The sequence below is a fragment of the Barbatula barbatula genome (genome assembly GCF_947034865.1).
Source record: "Barbatula barbatula genome assembly, chromosome: 11".
Lineage (NCBI taxonomy): Eukaryota > Metazoa > Chordata > Actinopteri > Cypriniformes > Nemacheilidae > Barbatula > Barbatula barbatula.
This window is the reverse complement of record NC_136774.1, coordinates 2,367,784-2,387,383: the sequence shown is the minus strand read 5'-3', so window position 1 is coordinate 2,387,383 and position 19,600 is coordinate 2,367,784. Positions and strand designations below refer to the sequence as shown.

The 19,600-nt window shown below is 39.9% G+C and overlaps 2 protein-coding genes across 8 annotated transcripts; one reads left to right on the top strand and one right to left on the bottom strand.

Annotated features, from left to right (window-relative positions):
• Positions 1–953: 953 nt before the first annotated feature.
• Positions 954–5,874, bottom strand: b3galt4 (UDP-Gal:betaGlcNAc beta 1,3-galactosyltransferase, polypeptide 4). 2 transcript variants are annotated; one of them, XM_079467794.1, is made up of 4 exons: positions 5,603–5,874; positions 4,544–4,800; positions 3,432–3,560; positions 954–3,128 (listed from the first exon to the last, which is right to left on the bottom strand). In XM_079467794.1, exons 3-4 carry the CDS (start codon positions 3,443–3,445, stop codon positions 2,180–2,182), a joined length of 963 nt encoding a protein of 320 aa, XP_079323920.1. In that variant the 5' UTR covers positions 3,446–3,560; positions 4,544–4,800; positions 5,603–5,874; the 3' UTR covers positions 954–2,179. The 2 variants fall into 2 exon arrangements, with proteins under 2 accessions (XP_079323920.1, XP_079323919.1); XM_079467793.1 differs by lacking the exons at positions 3,432–3,560; positions 4,544–4,800; positions 5,603–5,874 and having other exon boundaries at positions 954–3,420.
• Positions 5,875–5,965: 91 nt separating this feature from the next.
• On the top strand, positions 5,966–19,165 carry nr2c2 (nuclear receptor subfamily 2, group C, member 2). Of its 6 annotated transcripts, none has more exons than XM_079468481.1 (16): positions 5,966–6,077; positions 7,351–7,552; positions 9,018–9,159; positions 9,554–9,655; positions 9,738–9,935; positions 10,819–10,924; positions 11,008–11,187; positions 11,361–11,508; positions 11,827–11,914; positions 12,183–12,313; positions 13,859–14,033; positions 14,289–14,410; positions 14,517–14,656; positions 14,763–14,900; positions 15,016–15,121; positions 16,906–19,165. In XM_079468481.1, the coding sequence occupies exons 3-16, from the start codon at positions 9,100–9,102 to the stop codon at positions 17,078–17,080; spliced, it is 1,869 nt and encodes a 622-aa protein (XP_079324607.1). In that variant the 5' UTR covers positions 5,966–6,077; positions 7,351–7,552; positions 9,018–9,099; the 3' UTR covers positions 17,081–19,165. The 6 variants fall into 6 exon arrangements, with proteins under 6 accessions (XP_079324607.1, XP_079324608.1, XP_079324604.1 ...); XM_079468482.1 differs by lacking the exon at positions 5,966–6,077 and adding an exon at positions 8,819–8,890 and having other exon boundaries at positions 7,417–7,552; XM_079468479.1 differs by lacking the exon at positions 5,966–6,077 and adding an exon at positions 8,819–8,890 and having other exon boundaries at positions 7,418–7,552; positions 14,760–14,900.
• Positions 19,166–19,600: the final 435 nt, after the last annotated feature.

The window sequence follows — 19,600 nt, the reverse complement described above, 5'->3', positions numbered from 1 at the left end:
TTATGTAAAGGGAAAATGTACAGGCGGCGGGTTGTTATCGCAGAAATAAACCCTGACAGTGTGATCAGGACCCAACGCGTAGCAGAGGGTCTTTCATCACACTGAAGGGGCATATTTTGCAATACATGCCACATGAGATTAAAATAGACATGAAATGTGAATTTGAAGTGTTTTTTTAGCTCATTGAGGAAAAGCTAAATGGCATTCAAATGTCACGAACAGGCAATTTGGTTTTATCATTTGTAAACACAATGTTATTAAAAGACATTTATATTTACTGTCAAAAGGATTTGCTACATCTGGTTTACCGTGTGATATACGGTTCGAGATAGTTATTTGGGTATAACTTCGCAAGTTGCCAAACAGACACATACAAAAACTTGCTGGCTAGACACAGATGGTGTTAGTCGAAGTTTCCTTCTTGAAATTACAGAACTAGAAAGATGTACTATTTTATTTTAGGTTCATGGGAGAGATATAACTTTAAGAAACGGAGAGTGTAGAGAATGTTCAAGAGTGTGGAAATGACATTCCATCTGTATCACTCCAGTTTGTGGGAGTATGTTTTCTATGTTTCTGAGTCTGGTGTGAATATGAATGCACAGAAAGAGTCTGATTCATGGCTCAACACCAGACCCTGGCCTCACTCATGCCTCGTGAATCGAAACAAAGTCGTTTCTGCTTTTTGCTATGAATAGCATCATTGAGGACAGGCAGTGGTGTTGCCGGATGAGTGTTGGCTTTCAGTTGTGTTTCAGGTCATCTCAAAGACTTCTGTTCTGATCTTTGAGTGGCCCGGTCAAGTTCTTCACATCAGAGTAAAACGTGTTTAAAGACTTTGTTTTGGCCAAACTGTTGAATGTACATCAAAGTCGGAGGCATTGATTCACTAAAATGTCAAAGTATTTTGTAATACACAAACATGATCTGAAATTAGTTTTTCTTTTGCAAATTTACTCATTGAACATTTTCATCATCAAAAATTTGTTTTTCTGCTAATGCACCAGGTTATTTTCCGTTAACAGCACTATACACCAGAATAACTTCAAATATAAATTCATTTCAGCGTTTGCTTCCAGTCAGATTAAATAATCAAGACATTTGGTTGTGTTCTTCAAAAATATAGTTTAATGTGCTAAACCTTGTTTTGTATGTCCAAGTAACCCACTAGTTACTAGTTTTTAGTGGGATGACATACAGGAGAAGCATGTGAATGAAAGCCTAGGGCGTATGTCTCTTTTCCCTAACAGCAAACCTGTGTCAAGAGTGGATTCATTGACTGTCAACAGCATTACAATAAATATCATTTACTGTTCAAATTTGCAGTCATCATGAGTATAAAAGTCTATTTCCTATATTCTATGCTTCTGTGTTGAGTACAGGTCCAAAATGTTGAAAAATGTCAAATAACTTGCTGTCCACCGTGTAACCAAGTAAAGAAAGAAACCCAAAACTGGGCAACATTGATATTGGCTTTGGGGTTTATGAAAGGTCATGCTTGTGTTTTGAGAAAACGTCCCATTTGTAGAATTCCCCAGTAGCAGTGGATTGAATTCGTTTTATTTCTTCATGTATAGAGCTATAAGTGTTTATGTAAATCGTGGTTGTGTATCTCTTACCTGCTGCAAGCATTTACTGGTGCACTAAATGAACTTTAGATCAATGGGTCTGTTAATAAGTTGGGTCTGTTAAATATTTACTGTCAACTGGGTAAATGTCATTGTTGCACTGGTGAGGTGAAAAGACAGAACATTTCATGCTATATTTATAACAATGCATTTCTTACATTATTTCGGTTATGGGGAATGCATTTTATTTAACCCTCATGTTGTTTAAAAGCTGTCTATGTAAAGCTGTTTTCATTTTGGCTGAACTATCGCTTTAAATGTGTTGCTGCTCATGTTCTGGAAGACAACAACAGTGACGGCTCGATCTCAGTTAAGGCTTATGCATAATGTGTTGTACGTTTTAAAACACAAAAGGCACATGCTGAGTAAAGCAGAGCACAAAAAAAAATCAAAAACAGTGCATAGTTTGTCTTTGTAAACAAAAGGCTGTATGTGTGCTTTCTTATGTCTTCTAAACTGGAGTGCACAACTGCATTATAATTTACGAATCTCTATAATACTACGCTTCCTAACAGATTTTCTGTTGAATGCAACTTCATCGTGTGCTCATCTTACAAGTTCTTCCCCAACAGCGTCCCGAAAAGTGCTCTCACTTTACACACACCGAGGGAGGTTCGCACGCCCAACCACGAACACGGGGCTGTGGAGTGCACCTCCGTCCAGTAGCGTAACATGTCCCCTGGCTTGGTATAGTGCACAGACACCATAGTCTGGTAGCAACAACGGCCGTATGGCACAGCCGGTCCTCCGGAGAAGAGTGGGGAGTGGGCAGGTGTAATGCCCGCTCTGTGTGCACATATACCCACAAACACATCCTCTGGGAGCAAAGGTCTGGTTAAGGTTATCGCGGCAGCCGCTAGGGACACCTTTAGGACTGCAGGCCGAGATAGCACATACGCCGTCCCGCTGCAGTAATCCGGAAAAACCGTCCCAGTGTATGTGGATTCTGGCATGAAGTGCTTGCTGTGCGGATTGCGGTCCGGCGCCACCTGCATGTGAACACGTCCCAGGTAAAGGTCTACGAGTGTATCCTCGCTCATTTTATAGCTGAGGTCGAGGTACTGAAGCAGCGCACTTGGGTTGAACATCACGTCGTCATCCACCTTAGCCAGGAAGCGAGCCTGCGGGCAGAAATGGCGTGCCCAACCCAGCATGGCGAGAGTTTTTAGGGTCAAGTTTCCGTAGGTGTCAGTGAAGCGGCCCTGTATTAGGTCTCCGCGTTCCTTTGACTCTTCTATCAATTCTTTTCCAAGAACTAGGTCATATGGTTGACCCACCATAAAGAGGGTCATGACACGGTGACCTCTCACTTGCACTTCCCCACCCCAGGTATCCCGAATGGCTTGGCGAGCCTTTCTGTTGGCAGGCGCGGTTGCCACCAAAGTGACGAGATCAGGTTTGGCGCATTGACAGACGCGAGAGCTCGGCATAAGAAGGAACTCTTCGGAACGGGTGGGCAGGATACTCTGTGGAAGAACCGCTCCGTGAGGACCTTCTGATCTGCTCATTCCCAGATAGGTTACCCATGATTCAATTACGTCAATGAAGAGTAAAGCGAGCAGGGAGAGACAAAAGGCAATCATGAGGAAATAATGGCCAACTCCTACTTGCTTCCCCAAACGCCCCTTACAGACCCTAAAACGGTACCCCACCATTTATACAGATGATGGAAAAATCACTTTAATCTCAAATCCAGTGAGCTCATCCAAGAGGTAAAAAGGGCAATGCCCAACACAACCTCATGGCAAGTAACAATTTCGTACGAATTTGTATGATCTCATTCATATGTTGGGGTAGGATCACCTGGGCCAGGTCATGGGTCTGTGTTACTGCCTTTCCTTCGTTTTGGTCCGATTCGCCACCTCCAAAGTAAGGTCTAGTTCAGGCTGCATTGATGGTGTCCAATCTGCTTTTCGCTGTCTGTGCTGCCGTCTGGAAGAGGAAATAAACACAACACTCTTAAAATAAAGGTGCTACAAAAAGTTCTTCCAGGCCACGGATGAACCTTTTTTTGTCTAAATGGTTCTATAAAGAACCTTAAACATCTGAAGAACCATTCTGTTTTAAAAAGTAAGAAAGAGATGGTTCTTTAAAGAACCTTTGGCTGAATGGTTCTTTGTGGCATTGCTGTGAAGAACCTTTTAAGCGCCTTTATTTTTAAGAGTGTTGGGTAGATACGAGTGCTTCCCTATAGATTAAAATGGTAAACACTTTATTCAATAGTAAAACAAATGCTTTTCTTATGTGTGAACATTTGATCCCTCATAGAAAATGATGTTTTTGTTATTGTAACCGTGTTAAAGTATAAACCACAGTTAGTTAGCAAATACTATGCAGGAAACTTTTACATGAAGTAAACCTATTTACCAAGGTTATTACAAAGATAAATATGTTTACATCACTTTTTAGGGCTGTATGGGTTTAAAAGTCTCATAACACGTGGGTCCACTTTCTGCGATCTAAGAACATGAATTATTTTGGTTATTTGTAGTAAAACCATGGTTAATATTCATAAGATATAAAGTGTACTGATACCACAATGAATGAATTTATTGCTTCATTATCGATCTTTTCATGTTGTTTCCAAATCAAAATTTCTAGCTGACAGGCTTAAAATGCTGAATTGGCCTCTGTTTGGCGACCATAATCTTTATTTCTATTAACGTCATGGGTCAGCCACAGAGACCAGTGAACACAGAGATCACAAACAATTTTGACATATATTTACGGAAATAAAAAATGTATTTGCTACAAAAATCAAGACATTTACGGCAGCTGGGATGAAGTGAAGAGACTCATGAAACATGTCTGCATGCAAAACGGCAGCATCCGTTATCCCGTCGCAATTTGTCTATCACATGAAACCGTGTGATGCGATCATGAAAAAGTGACCAATGCAATATTAACACACTCACATTTATTTTGTACGACATCTTGTTCGAATTCACACGTCTTCTTGAATCAAAACCAGTCATGAATGAGGATTTTCAGGCCTTTATCGATGTCCGTTTCACCATAACGGCTTCAATCCGATATTAAAATAAATCTCCGTGGGAATATGATGCAGATCAGATCTTTGTGAACGGTTGATGTGAACGGCTGCTTTGCTCGTAGCTGTCAAGGATTTGTCGTGTCACGATCGGCTGTCAAACATCGTCTTTGCGTCCGTCCACTGTACACAGAGAGAGAAACAGTAATGTGCGTTAGACGAGAGGATCGCCAAGATGGGACAGAAAAATCACACGAAACATCTGTGGGCGTGTTCCACTGAGCAGCGCAGACCCATTGACGCATGCGTCCGTCTGCGTCCGTCTGCGCAGCATCACATGAAGTCAACTGAACGTATGTCGCTTTTCACGGTGTGCGTGGTTACAAGGAGGCTTTACAGAAACGTTTACAGTGTCTAAAATTACATTATTCAACTGTAAAAAGAAAAGTCTCGAGAATGATCTTAATAGTTAAAAATCATGGAAAGAAAGTGTAGCCCAATTGGGAGCAATCCTTACGAAAATGAACATTAGTAACCATGCTCAGGTGTTTTGTGTTTCTATCATTTATGCACCAAAAATGCCCAAATGACAATGGTCCTATTAACAAAGGTACTTGTAGTAAAGAAACATCGGCCTGTAGTATGACCGTTGATCTTTTTCTGAAGGAAGACCACTACTGCGGCGAGGAAACCAAGATGTTTAGCAAAGGAGAAAGATCAGTGTCAAACAAGTAATGAATTTAGAATTCCGAACCAAACTGGAACTTGGTCTGTCAGTTTGTGGATGCTTCTGAGGAGAAGACACTGGTTTTAAACTTGACATGGAATTTATAACGGGAACAGGAGTCGCCATATCATTCCGCCTTAAACAGGACCTTTTAGGACCTTTATTAAAGGGCTGTGATGTTATTTTTTCCAATATTTGTATATTGTATATTGAAATAATTCCATTTGCAAATATTTTATTTCCTTTCCCTTCCTTTACCTTAACTCACTGCTCCATGGTCTGAAAATGAGCAAACGCCTGGTTGTCCCATCACAGCGAGGCACCAAATCGCTTTTTATACAAACCTTCACTCATTAGATTCCAAGGTGGTGGAATGAACTGCCAGCCTCCACCCGAACTGCAGCATCCTTCACAACAGTCAAAAAACAGCTCAAAACATACCTGTTCCGCATTTATATGAATAAATCACTGTCTGTGTGTGAAAAAAATATTGTTGTTCATTCTCTCCCTTGCTTACTCGAGCTTGAATCCTCCTAGTAGCATGGCATGAAAGCGTAGGGGTTGGGTTCAAAGTTCAAAAGCTATACCTAATTGGGTCAAATAAATGTTCTAGATTCGATTAGATTAGATTCAACTCTGTTGTCATTACAGAAGTGCAATAGCAGCAAGTCCAGGATATAGTAGTTGCATACGTGCAGGATAACATCAGTATAATGAAGTAGTTTACAGATGGGTATGTACAATGAACATAATATACAAATGGCTATCACTATAAACAGAAATATACAGATGGGTATACAACGATAAGTTCGGCAGTGCAGTGGAAGAAGTTATTGCATATTTAGTTGAAGTAAGATGCACGTGTAAACAGGTACTGAAATGAACAGTCGGCAAGATAAATATATAATGATAATGTGAAAGATTTTTATTTTCTCGTTTGTTTTCTTTTATCGTAATGCTGTAGAAACAGAAAAGTGCCTTAAGTATATACTGAAATGTATGTTATGTTTATGGAAACATTATGTTGTCATTTAAGTAAATACTTTCTGTGCAAGGACGCAACTAAAAGAAATGTCTAAACCTATATGATATGCAGGATGCAATGTTAATGACACCCCCCCCCCTCTTTTGACACAGTCGAGGGGGCAGGATGTGCTCGTGGTTAAGCTTGCACACACACACATAGTATAAAAATAACCACCTGTTTCAGCTTGTTGCAGTTGATCTCCCACACTGTATTGAGAGACGATTGCCTTTCCTCTTGAGGGAATAAATCATTTTCTTTAATCCAAACAGCCTTGATGTCTGACGGTTCTTTAAAGTAATAATTATCCATCACAGATAAATATGAAGATGGCAGGTTACTACGAAGGATTCTTAAGATACTTCATTATACTTACTTCATAATAGGCCTATACTCAAAAATCTCATGAATGTCAATTTCCTTCTGAGGCCGTAAAAACGCTTGTGTAGCTCCCACAATGATTCTAGAATCTATTATTCGAATTCTTTTTAGAATAATACATTTACAACAGCGCAATAATTGTAAAATACAATTTTATAAAATAAAAAAGGCAACTAAATGTAATTATGTCCTAATTAAGGAATGTTTTATTTTTCTTAAATCTGATGTTAAATGAGGGGCACAGGTCAGCTATCATAAACTACATATTCACCATAGCTGTCAGCTTCAAAGAAGTGAGGAGGAAACGTCAATAATCTATATTTTCAATATATATTTTCCCATATAATACATCGATGCATTCATCTGCATCCTTACACAAATTTGCTAAAGTGACCATACAATACAATCCACTAGCCTAGATAGGGCCTATAAAGCTATTGTTGCAACATTTTAATAAGACACAATACAAAAATAAACACACGTGTATAAAAGTCGCTCATATACAGAAAGCAGAACTTTTTAAAGAAAGATTATGATTTGTGCAGGTTGTGTTTTTTGATGAACAGTATCAACATCAACATCATTTGTTTGCTCCAAACAGTTCTGCGGTGTCGGAGGCAGACAGGGTGACGTCAGCGCCATCTTCCTCCAGACACGCGCGCGCTCCAGCCGCGTGAGCGCGCACAACAGAAAGGAAGAAAAACTACCGCACGCTGGCAACGGGGTCACGAACTATGACCTTTCACTGGAGTAAAACAATAACAAACAATGTGAAATAAACCCGACGCGCATCCCTGTTATAGGTGAGCGGCTTTTTATTTCTGCATGTCACGTAATGTTTTTAAAGCGCTCGCGGAAAAACCTTTTTGGGCAGGTTTGTTGCATACGGTGCCTTAAACAGGCCTAATGATGCCATGAAAACGCATTAGCGGTGTCAACAATTAAGCTTTCGTGTTTCGCGGAGGACCAAAAATCAAGTTTTAACATCGCACGCGTTAAAATCCCCTCCGCGATGCACCGCGTCCCAGAGCTGCTGTCTGTTGTATGCGGTATAATCGCTCGTCGTGTACTGCAGTGGACGTGTTGACAGCATTAGCTGGTTAGCCGGAGAGCTATCGTATGAACTCGACCCTTTTACCTTTGCCACCGCGGGCACCAACAGTGGGTGGATTTTACCATCAGTTATCGCGTAAGATAAGCGAATCCGAAAATAACCTCAAATGAAAACGGTCACGATGGAAAACGATTGTGTTGTGAACTCTAACTGTTTTCATACGCGTTTGTAAAGGTTTGGCGTTTTGTCGTTGGCTTTGTGCCAGGTTCTCCATTTTGTTCTGTTTTGACAGCGCTTCCTGGATAGTACACGGCCTCACCGTGATTGACGTTCACCCCAGCCAATCCTCGCCTCGTTCGGGGATGACGTACAATCTCATTGTCCAATTAATGAAAGCCCTGACCACGTTCAAACCGATCAACCGAACCTGACGTGTTTCTGTTCATCTGACTTACAAACAGGGAATTGAACAAAGCGACCCATCCATAATGCAGTAACACGAGAAGAGCTGGATACAATAAAGTCTACATTCTAGATGAAGATAATAGAAAATAGATATGGTCACTTATTATTGTCCTTCTTTGTTTGATGAGACACAAAATGTTAATGTTATGTCAATATTACTTGACTAACAACAAGTGTAGGGGCCAAGTGGCACCAGTTTATCCTAAAGCCCAGATTGTGTTGTTAAAGACCAGACTTTGTCGATTCAATTCACTTTAATTTCAAATGAACTTATACCGTTTTTTAGGGGTTTTTACATTAAAAATGTCTAATATATGGCTTATGTAGGCTATTTATTTCTCGGATTAAAAACAATACAGGTAGTTTTCCGCATTAAAAAAATCTTGCATCTTTTAAAATATACAGCCACGAAAAGATTAAAAGAAGATATTTTGAAGAATGTCGTTAACAGCCCCCCCTTCACTTGCATCGGTTGCAATAGAAGTGAGCGGGGGGGCTGTGCTGTTCCGTTATCAACATTTTTCTAAATATCTTCTTCTGTGTTCTGCAGAAGAAGAAAAAATCACACGGGCTTGAAATGACAAGGCGGCGTGTAAATGATGACAGAATTTTCATTTTGAAGGTGAACTACTCCTTACGGTATTATTTGAATAGATAATGACATCTTTAGTTGAGCTTTGCATAAATTGTGGAGGTTTGACATCGTATCTGTTATGGCCAATGAACTACCCGTTATCATCTCAATTTAGCAGGCACACAGGTGGAGGCGTTCTCTGCGGAGGTCGTACGGGCCTTTGTCCAGTCAGACAACGCTGATGACCTCACATCACCATGGCAACCAATATGGAGTTGCTGGCTCAGCAAATATTGACGACTGAGCAGGTTGCAGAGGTGAGTGACTTACAATAGTGAGGAAAACACCAAAGCGGGAGGCAATACTTACAATATCAAATGAATATTTGATTTGATAACACTGCTGGTAAAACTGATTTGCGTCTGCATGGTTATTGGCTGATGCCACAAATCTGACAATGATTTGCAATTTCAGTGTTTTGACCTTTCAAATGAAATGAAAAAATCATTTGAATTGCTTGTGGTTTAACCGGAAAATGTATGTTTCAATTCCTGTCTCCTGTTTTCATTAGCTTTACAAATGTTTCTGCGAGGCGCATTTTATTGTCGGGCTCTTTGTTGAAGAGGACTGTTCAGTTACCATGGAAACACACTGCCTTTGACCCTGAGAGGGATTGTCATTTGTGTGTGTGTGTGTGTGTGCGCGTTGCAGGTACAGTCTTCTCCATCTGACAGCTCAATGATGAGCGCCTCCCCCCAACGCATTCAGATCATCTCCACTGACCCGTCCATCACCAGCCCACAGAGAATACAGGTGCAGACACAGATGTACACTCATGGTTAAAATAGACAAAGTGTGTCCCAACACGCTCACATACACACTTTGTCTTTGTCAGTTTGTGACTGAACAGCAGACAGGTCAGAAGATTCAGATAGTGACCGCGCTGGACTCGAGTGTGCCCAAACAGCAGTTTATCCTGGCGGCACCCGATGGCAGTGGAGCAAGCAAAGTCCTCCTGGCATCACCTGAGAGCACTAGTGCCAAACAGCTCATCTTTGCCTCTGCAGACAGCCTGGTGCCCAGCCGAATTCAGGTATGAATTCACATAAATGCTTTTCTCTGTTTTATGCGGGTTAGATTGTGTTTCAATTGGAATTCTGTGATGTTATGCAAAAAGTATTAAAACCCTATTTAATATTTGGGATACGTTAGCTTTAAAAACAATAGAAAGGGTTTTTCCATTGTATTTTCAAATCATTGTTCATACATAATACATCATTTGCGATTTTTATTCTTAGGCATTTTTGAAGGACTTAAAACAGATTGGAATTACCATTATTTCTACAGGCAGTTTCTGCCGATCTCATATTAATCCTGAGTGCCCTAGTATTGCACTCAATACGTCGTATCTTCGAAGAGTATTTAGTTTGATAAAAGAGAGATACAGCTGTAGGATTATTTACGGAAAAACACGAGCTGCTAGCACTGGGACAAGTGTGGAGAGTAGAACTACAGCAAGAGCAAACAACACATCATCACATTAATCCCTTCGTGTTTTTTACATTACGCTTATACATGGCGATTGCCAACAAAACACAGACATACGACTTAGTTCGACTTACCTCGCGCAGTTCATGTCCGGCATTTTTTAGCGTTGGGGCCGCGCCACCTATCAGTTTCAAATGATCTCAAAATCCAGCGTTATATCCACCATTTATATAACTTCAAAAACGACTATATTACAGAAAAACAAAACAATGTGAAAACAAAGGTTCATACACACCCACATGCAGAAAACACGGACACACGACTCAACTGAAACTGAGAGTGAAAGGTAGTGTGTTTGATTCCAGAGAACACCCATATGGATAAAACACACCTGCAATGCTCTGTAAATAAAATATATTTGGAAAAAGCATCTTCCAAATGGAAAAACTATAATATATCATTTAAACACAGTTTGCTTTTTCTGATAGTTTGTGACTGATGCAGTGTCAGTGGAGAGGCTTTTTGGCAAAGGAGGAGACATGAGTCGAGCCCAGCCTGTAGAATACTGCCTGGTGTGTGGCGATAAAGCATCAGGTAATAGCAGCAGACTGACATTACATATGGACCATAACCATCCAGTTTATGAAAACACTGAACTCATCCATCTGTGTGTGCAGGGCGGCACTATGGTGCGGTGAGCTGTGAAGGTTGTAAGGGGTTCTTCAAGAGAAGTGTACGCAAGAGTTTGACCTACAGCTGCCGCAGTAACCAGGACTGTGTCGTCAATAAACACCATCGCAACCGCTGCCAGTTCTGCAGACTCAGTAAATGCCTGGAGATGGGCATGAAGATGGAGTGTGAGTGTTCAGCTGTAACGGCGTCCGTCATCATTTAAAGGATCTTTTTATAACTAAAAAGAAGGTGAAACCTTCTCAGCTGTAATTTCATCACCACAGTCTTGAGAGCAAACGGTTGTGTGTATGGCAGCCTGGAACATTGACTGATTTGTGTGTGTGTGTTTGTCTTGCAGCTGTACAGAGTGAGCGAAAACCCATTGACCTGCCCAGAGAAAAGCCTGCCAACTGCGCTGCATCCACAGAGAAGATTTACATCCGCAAAGACCTGCGGAGTCCTCTCATCGCAACACCCACCTTCATCACAGAGAAAGAGGCCCCACGGTGAAACTGCAAACATTCACCCATACTGCACAATGGTGTCAAGGGAACAATCGGTGCAAGGGAAAATGTACACTATAGTAGTGCTAGTAGTACATTAGCTACAGTGGAAAAATAATCAATGAGTAAATCAATGCCTTTAATGAATGAGTTTCAGTTTAGCAGTCCCGCTATGGACTGTTGTCATTATTCAGAAATAAATGATTGCATATATATGTCATTTAAACTTCTCAGTAAATGTATACCAATATTGTTCTTTATAGGATGCAAGTTTAATTGTACAGTTGTCAGTGCTTTATTTTGCTTGTCTGCTCTATGCAGGTCGGGGCTGTTGGACTCTGGGATGCTGGTCAATATCCAACAACCTTTAATTCAGGCTGATGGCACATTACTATTGGCAACAGATAAAGTAACAACCTTGTCCTTAACATGAATCTCTAACACATGCTTAAATAACCTCGGCCTCTTTTAGTTTTCCCTCCTTTGACATAAAATAAAGAACAATTTAAAGTCTTTACAAGTTACGGTACAGTACAGTAAATGTCAGGAGATTCTGCTGTAGAACTAAGTGCTTTGCTGCTTCTGTGTTTGTTTTAATCTGTAATACAAGCTTTTATTTTTGTATTTAAATGTTTTTTTTTTTTTTATGTAAATTGAAGATGTTATTTCTTCATCAGACAGAGTCAGGACAGGGTGATCTAGGAACACTGGCTAATGTGGTTACATCACTAGCCAACCTGAATGACTGTCTGAAAAACGGAGATACCACAAACAGGCAACTACAGGACTCGCCCAGTGAGATCACACGGTGTGTTAATGCCGACAACATATGTGCCTTTGCATGTTAATGAAATATTTCGATATTTTACAGTGTTAATAATACCTGCTATATTAGTTAAAGGAATAGCAACAAAAGAAGTAGCCAACCGCTAAATTTGAGTCTTGATAGTTGTCCTTTTTTAATCTTGACATGGAAGACAATGTGGAAGTATTTAGGTGATGTTTTTAAAATGTGTCTATTTCACATGTTCAAGTCAAGTGTTAGAAGAAGGATGAGTTTTGAGATGTTTGTTCAATATAGTGAGGGGCACAGTCTGTCTCACTAGTAAGGATCAGTTTAAGGGAGAGAGAAAGTGATTTCGTTTTTTAATGCACCGGATAAATGCTGGATGACCGACTATGGGAGTAGTATAGTTCAGTCTCGAAATTACCTGGACAAGGATGAGATTCAGAGTACATTTTACATTCATGCATTTGGCAGACTCTTTTATCCAAAACCACTTGCATTGCATTATATATACCTATATTTGTTTCTACTTATGTGCAGTCCCTGGGATCGAACCTATGACTTTGGAATTGTTAGCGCCATGTTCTAACCACTGAGCTAAAGGAAAGCTCAGTACAGCTACAGTGGTATTGTGTGGTCTTAATTATGTGTATATGGAGAAGAAAAATGATCCAAGCACTGGCCTTAAGGGTATACCAGGTGACAATGTGATAAAATGTGGACCCCTCTCCCCTTCATGATGCCATGAGGGATCTACCTGTTAGGTAGGATTTAAATCAGTGATGTGGAATTGCTGTAATGCCCAACGAAGAGAGGATTGCCAAAGAGGATTTATATATTAAACATGTGTTATCTTTGCTAGACTGAAAGCATTGCTTTTGAAACCTGACCGTGGACAGAAAAAGTGGAGAGTAGGGTTTCAGGTGTGAATAATCTGTCCTAAGGTCTGTGGTATTGAGAACTGGCTGCTGATGGTTGTAGTGTGAAGAAATCTACAAAGTCATCAGCTGTAGGAGAGGAAGACCAGGGAGGCGGATAGAGAAATGATTCTCTAGCATCTTATGTACTGCTGACTGATAACTACTGAGGTCACAGGGTTCTTTAGATTGTCGGAAATGTCACTCTACCCACGTGAATGTAGTCCTGTGTTCCCGAAGGACACCGGATAGCCAGGGGTTGGAGGGAGTAGTGCAAGCTGACCTTGAGGAGAGAGACGACAAGGATAGTCCAGATGGGATTTTAACTCTGAGCATAAAGTATTGCAGCATTGTTCTCATTCAGGAATGAGAAAGACAGGATGACAGCAGAAGAAAGGTGGGTTGGAGAGATCCTTTAAAAGCTGGAGGATGGCCAACTATGACTATAAAGTACACAATACACTTTTGAAGGACATTAACTATTATTTGTACACAACAGGAATGAATAACAGAGCGCAACAAACTCACTGCAGTGACTTACTGTTGCTTCTCATCTTATTGGTCAGAATGATGACATCATTTTAGCATAATATGGGTAAAAGATGTTTTATGATGTTCGTGTTTTGGTGTGTTGTATGTGGTGTCACAGTGCCTTCGATACGCTGGCTAAAGCTCTGAATCCCAGTGAGGGGATGGAGGCTCAGAGTTTGTCAGAGGTGGATGGGATGGGTGGACCTACAATACAGGTGATCAGCAGAGATCACATCACACCTCTCATAGAAGTCGAAGGACCCCTGCTTACAGACACACACGTCAACTTCAAGGTGTGTTACTGCACTGAACTTAAAATATCTTATTTAGTCATGAATATGTCTTTGGAGTGATTCTCCTCTCTGTCACTTTTTGAGGTACAGTATTGATCTACAGTTTCCCCTTGAGCCTTGGAAAGGCTCTGAAAATACTTTTAATGACCTTTTTTGAATGCATTCTCTTGTATTAACCTTTTAATAAAGAGCAAAATGTGAAAGAAATGTGTATTTAAATGGAAATTGATTCATTGTTTGATTTGTTTTCTTTAGTTGACAATGCCCAGCCCGATGCCCGAGTACCTGAATGTGCATTACATCTGTGAGTCTGCGTCGCGCCTGCTGTTTCTCTCCATGCACTGGGCACGATCTATCCCAGCATTCCATGCTCTCGGGTGAGATTTCCAGCATTGAAAGGCATGTTGTTAACAATGCTCTGCACACACACGTGTTACGTCTCAGGAGTATATTAATCACACGCCATATGTGTGTGTTTTTTAGGCAGGAGTGTAACACAGCTCTGGTACGAGCCTGTTGGAATGAGTTGTTCACGCTAGGGCTGGCTCAGTGCACACACATCATGAGTCTGTCTACCATCCTCGCTGCCATCGTCAATCACCTGCAGTCCAGCATACAGGATGGTACGATGCTCATAGACACCACATGACAGGCTAATGCTGATCTCTAATTGCATAGTGTTGTCAGCAGCATATTATAATTCATGAATAACTGCTATTCTCTCAGTAGACAAGCTATCCAGCGAGCGCATTAAACTGGTCATGGAGCACATATGGAAGCTGCAAGAGTTCTGCAACAGCATGTCAAAACTGGAGACAGACGGATACGAGTACGCGTACCTGAAAGCCATTGTCCTCTTCAGTCCAGGTACACATGCCAGCACACTCTTTAATTCCTAACAGAAAGTCAGAATGTCACATCCAGATGTTTCATACATGTGTAATACATGTTATTTTCTAACCGACAACAATCACTTCACAAGATCATCCGGGGTTGAGCACCTGTAGTCAGATTGAGAAGTTCCAGGAGAAAGCACAGATGGAACTTCAGGATTATGTCCAGAAGACCTACCCCGATGATACCTACAGGTGTGTTCAAAATGACGAATGCTGTGCTTTGAATGAAGATTGTCATGTTGTTTCAAACTTTTGTTCTGGTGACTTTTTTTTAACAAGACTTAAAGAAATGATGTGTTTGATGGCCAACATGTGATGTAATATAGTGGCATGCAAAATGGTTTCCTTAACACCAATTAATAGAGTACCGCAGAGATGACGTATTTTTGTATGCAAGACTATAACACACATTCCATTTTTTAATGGGATTTTCATTAAATGACTGAAATAAGGTCTGGGGTAATCTAAAACTATACTGTATAAAGTTTACAATAAACAAATTTCATGTTTTATCCTACGACATAAAACACAAACCAGTAATAACCGCCCGTGAGTTTTTAAAGCTTTATCGTGTCTTAAAAGTGGCGGTTGCTAAAAGCGACTGCAAACATTCACGGGCTTTGATATCGAGCGACCGTAGTGTAGTCTGTTTATAGCATCATGTTAGCTTTTTACTTTTGCCGATTGTATTTAGGCTTCAAAATGAACAATGTTGTGTTTATCTGTAAGATTATCTTTATAGAAAAAACATGCAAGAATCATAAGCCTGTCACAGAGCTTATTTTTGCAATCTTCCAAAAGTCTATGGGAAAAATCCAAAGGCTTTTGATTGAGGGAAACAAGGCGGAGCACACTTCCAGGTTATCCTACAACAATACATCATCCCTGGGGCACTCTATTAGCTACACTTTACTAAAGCCCGGACTATTGAGACCTGAACTTGAATAAATATGTTTTATGAATGTTTTGCATTTTGGAAAGCTCCGTTCTGGAGTGATGTTTCTGCAACCATGAACGGCGGAATTCATTTGTATGTCACTGTTTGGAAAGGTGCCATATTACATATGAAAGCTAAAAGCTGAGGGGAAAGATATAAGTGAAGGAGTAGTTTAACGTGAAATAAAGGTGTATTGTATTGACAGTATTGACAATAGCTAGCCTGCGACATTAAAATCCATGATCATTGATATAGTGCAAATACTCAGCACCCAATCATTTAACAAAGAAAACACAAAGTTTGACTGAAAGCATTATTAACTTATTAAGGGTGCGTTCATATTTGTAGTTTGGTTCTTTAGTTCCGGACCAGAAAAGAAAAGAAATGCAGTCCTGGTTCGCTAAGCGTTCAGACTGGCATTTTAACAGTGAACCTAAACATACCGAGCCTAACAGTGATTGGACAGCTTTTATATTTTAAAACGGAACTACCTGGACACCCAAAACAATGCTGTTTGCTGCGCACATGATGGTATTTTTAGCAAGCCGGTAACTCGCGTAGACCGCATGAAATGTTTTAAGCAGTCAAAACGGCACCTCCGTTAATCTAATAAACACTCCTTTTATATAACCAAATTCTTTTATTTTCGGGTCGTATATTGTTATCACTTCCTGTTTTTGGTCCGGTTCGATACCTTTGCCTTGTTACGTTCATATTTCATTTGAACCGTTCGTTTGAAAGTGGTCGGCTTGTTTGGTGGCAGCGTTCACACTTACACAAATAAACCTCACTAACAGAGCCATCGCACCAGAGTTTGTTTGAATCGAACCAAACAGGGCAAATGAGCTGTTGGTGCATAAACAAAGATTTTATTTGCGTTTTGTGCTACATTGTAAATATATCTCCTATAGGTATGGTTTCTGTTCTTTTTTCACACACCGACAGTAAGGTCAAAATAATTCCCTGTGAAAACTGACAGCAAGCTCTGTTTGATCTTGAATATTCCTATTATCTGACCGTCTGAATTTCGGTTGGGCAGGTTGGCGAGACTCCTGTTGCGTTTACCAGCACTGCGACTGATGAGCTCCAGCATAACGGAGGAACTTTTCTTCACCGGACTTATTGGCAACGTACCAATCGACAGCATCATCCCATACATCCTCAAAATGGAGACTGCTGAATACAACAGCCAAGTTACAGGTCCCGCTGTGTGACCGCACTCTGAAACCCTGAGACTCCAGTCATGCAACTCCCATCATCCTCTGCCTCCGTCAAATAGACGGACTTCCGTTAAATTGGACCGACCAACAAGCTCTACCTCAACAGGAGCTGCAACCGTGAAGGCCACGTAGTATGTTACTACAAATATTGTGTTGTACTTCATGGAGTGAGAGGAATGATGGGACTTTGAGTTCCAATGGCAAGGAAATAAAACAGATGTAGGCCTTGCTTTCCTTTCTACCTTTATTTAAAAACACTTAAGCACTTCGTTAAATGATTCCTATAGGAGTCCCATATCCAGACCTCTCCAAAATGTCTGAAATATCTTTATTACCTACAGTACAGTATTTGCAGCTATGGATTGTTGATGGACTGTTGTGTGATCTTCTGTCAAATGACGTGAATCAGATACCCTCACAAAAAAAGAAGATTTCACACAAAGAAGTACAGTGCTAGATGTGCATATAAATATAGTACCACAGCTCATTATTGCTCTGTACTGTAAGACCTCTGCAGTCATGACAATCATCTTACATTGACGCTGCACTTCCTTTCAAAATCCTCTTTTTTGAAGAACTATTTATTTAAATGAGTGTAACTCAAAACGCCATCATAAAGTAATATGCTTAAAAATAATCTGTGTAAATAAGTTACATACTATTGAAAATAGGAAATATTTTAGATGTAATGTGTCTTTTTAGCGTTTGACCAGTAAAAATGTGTCATTTTAGATGTAATCTTTTAACATGCCGTTTTATTCTGAACGTTTAGGCACTAGGGACTGAAATGTTGGTTTTAGAGCAACTACATTCATTATCGATACAAATCAAACCACAGTGTCCTATTTGGAATGTAAAGAGTATGTGTTGAAAAGAACTTTGCCATGTTTTTTATCAGAAACATTCATACTGTTTGATCTGTATATGTGCGTACAGATATTAACCTGAAAGCAAAACCATTACGAAGTTTGAACTTCCAGACTATGTTTGCATTTTCTTCATGTATTGTTTATGCATCTCCAACAAATATCAGTATCGATGTGTCAACTATTGGTTTATCCACATGTAGTTTGTTTCCACACCAAATGTAATATTAATTCCAAACATACCAACTTTTACATAACAGCATGGCAGGTCAATGCTTTTTAAAACTTATAATACATACGAATGTGCAGAATGATTTGCAAACGACTCTCTTTCCTTAAGATGTTCCTTAAGAATCACCACCAGCTGTTACTGAACTCTTAAAACGGCCTAAGATATTTCCAAAATGTGCCTCGTATATTTGAAAACCATCCGATACACAGTTGTTTTGCACTCGCATGCTTTGCTTATTTATTAAGAACATTTCAGACTGAACTCTACGGTATTTTCAGTTTATGTCTATTATTTCTGTATGTCTATTGCAATTTTTAAGTCGTGTCTAAAATTGTTTTAATGACTTATTCGGTTGTATATAGCCATTTGACTTGCATGGCTGTAAACTTCTACACGGTCTATTGGTAGATACTAAGGTGATTGGAATCTCCAATCTTTTGGGGTTTTATCATATCTTTGAGTTTTTGCTCAAAAGTCGTCCCTACTTGCTCTCATTGTTTATGGCCAAAAGCACTTGGGATCTACCCCCTTCACACACAATTCTTTATAGTTATGCTTTCAACGCTTGTGTATGTATTAGAAAATGCCTGTTTTGATTTTGTTTGTTCTGTTTTTTTATAGGTATTGTAATGCCATGTGACGGATTTGTTGTATTTGTATTTTCATATAAGTGCATATATTTGTTTTATTTCCCTGTTTTCTGTCAATGAGACCAATTGTGCATGTACTGGCTAATGCATTTTATGAAATGCTATACTATATGTGAATTTTGAATATTGTGGCTTAAGAAAAAATATACATATGCACACATGTATACACTGTGTGTATGTACGATACCAGACCGAAGCAAAAAAAGAACTATAGCAGTACATCTCTGGTAATAATGTATCTTGTGGAGCAAGCAATGACCTCAGTGTGTTGTAAGTGAGCCGCCTTTGTTTATTTTGTGAGCATATTTGAAATATACTGTTGAGATCGCATGGTTTGTGTTTGATCCTTTTCACTCTTTTACCACCGTGTATACACCAGATGTGACATGACAACCTACCTGTTCTTAATGGGTTTGCCGTGCTGCATCCAGTGTGGGCAACATTTTGAATTATAATGGTTTCCAATGCGTTTCTAATGTCTTTTGCTGTGTCGTGTTGCATCGTCCAGTGTAGACACGGTGTAACTCTTCAAATGTTTAATGAGTCGATCTTCCTCTGCTGGTTGAAGAAATAAGAAGTAAAGTGTAACTTAGATTTTTTATTAAAGGTCCAGCGTTTCATTTTCTGGAGGATCTATTGACTTATAGATCCTCCAAAAAGTAAGGTTGCGAATTGCTGGCAATTCGCAACCTCACCAATAGATGCCGCTAAAATCTCCATATGGCTCCTATAAATGTGTTTAACAAAGTAGACACTTTTTGTAGTT

Coding starts and splice junctions, on each gene's coding strand:
- b3galt4 (XM_079467793.1), bottom strand. CDS start 3,283: ATGGTGGGGTACCGTTTTAGGGTCTGTAAGGGGCGTTTGGGGAAGCAA.
- nr2c2 (XM_079468478.1), top strand. CDS start 9,100: ATGGCAACCAATATGGAGTTGCTGGCTCAGCAAATATTGACGACTGAG. Junction 9,160..9,553: donor CGACTGAGCAGGTTGCAGAG/GTGAGTGACTTA, acceptor TGCGCGTTGCAG/GTACAGTCTTCTCCATCTGA. Junction 14,034..14,288: donor ACACACACGTCAACTTCAAG/GTGTGTTACTGC, acceptor TGTTTTCTTTAG/TTGACAATGCCCAGCCCGAT.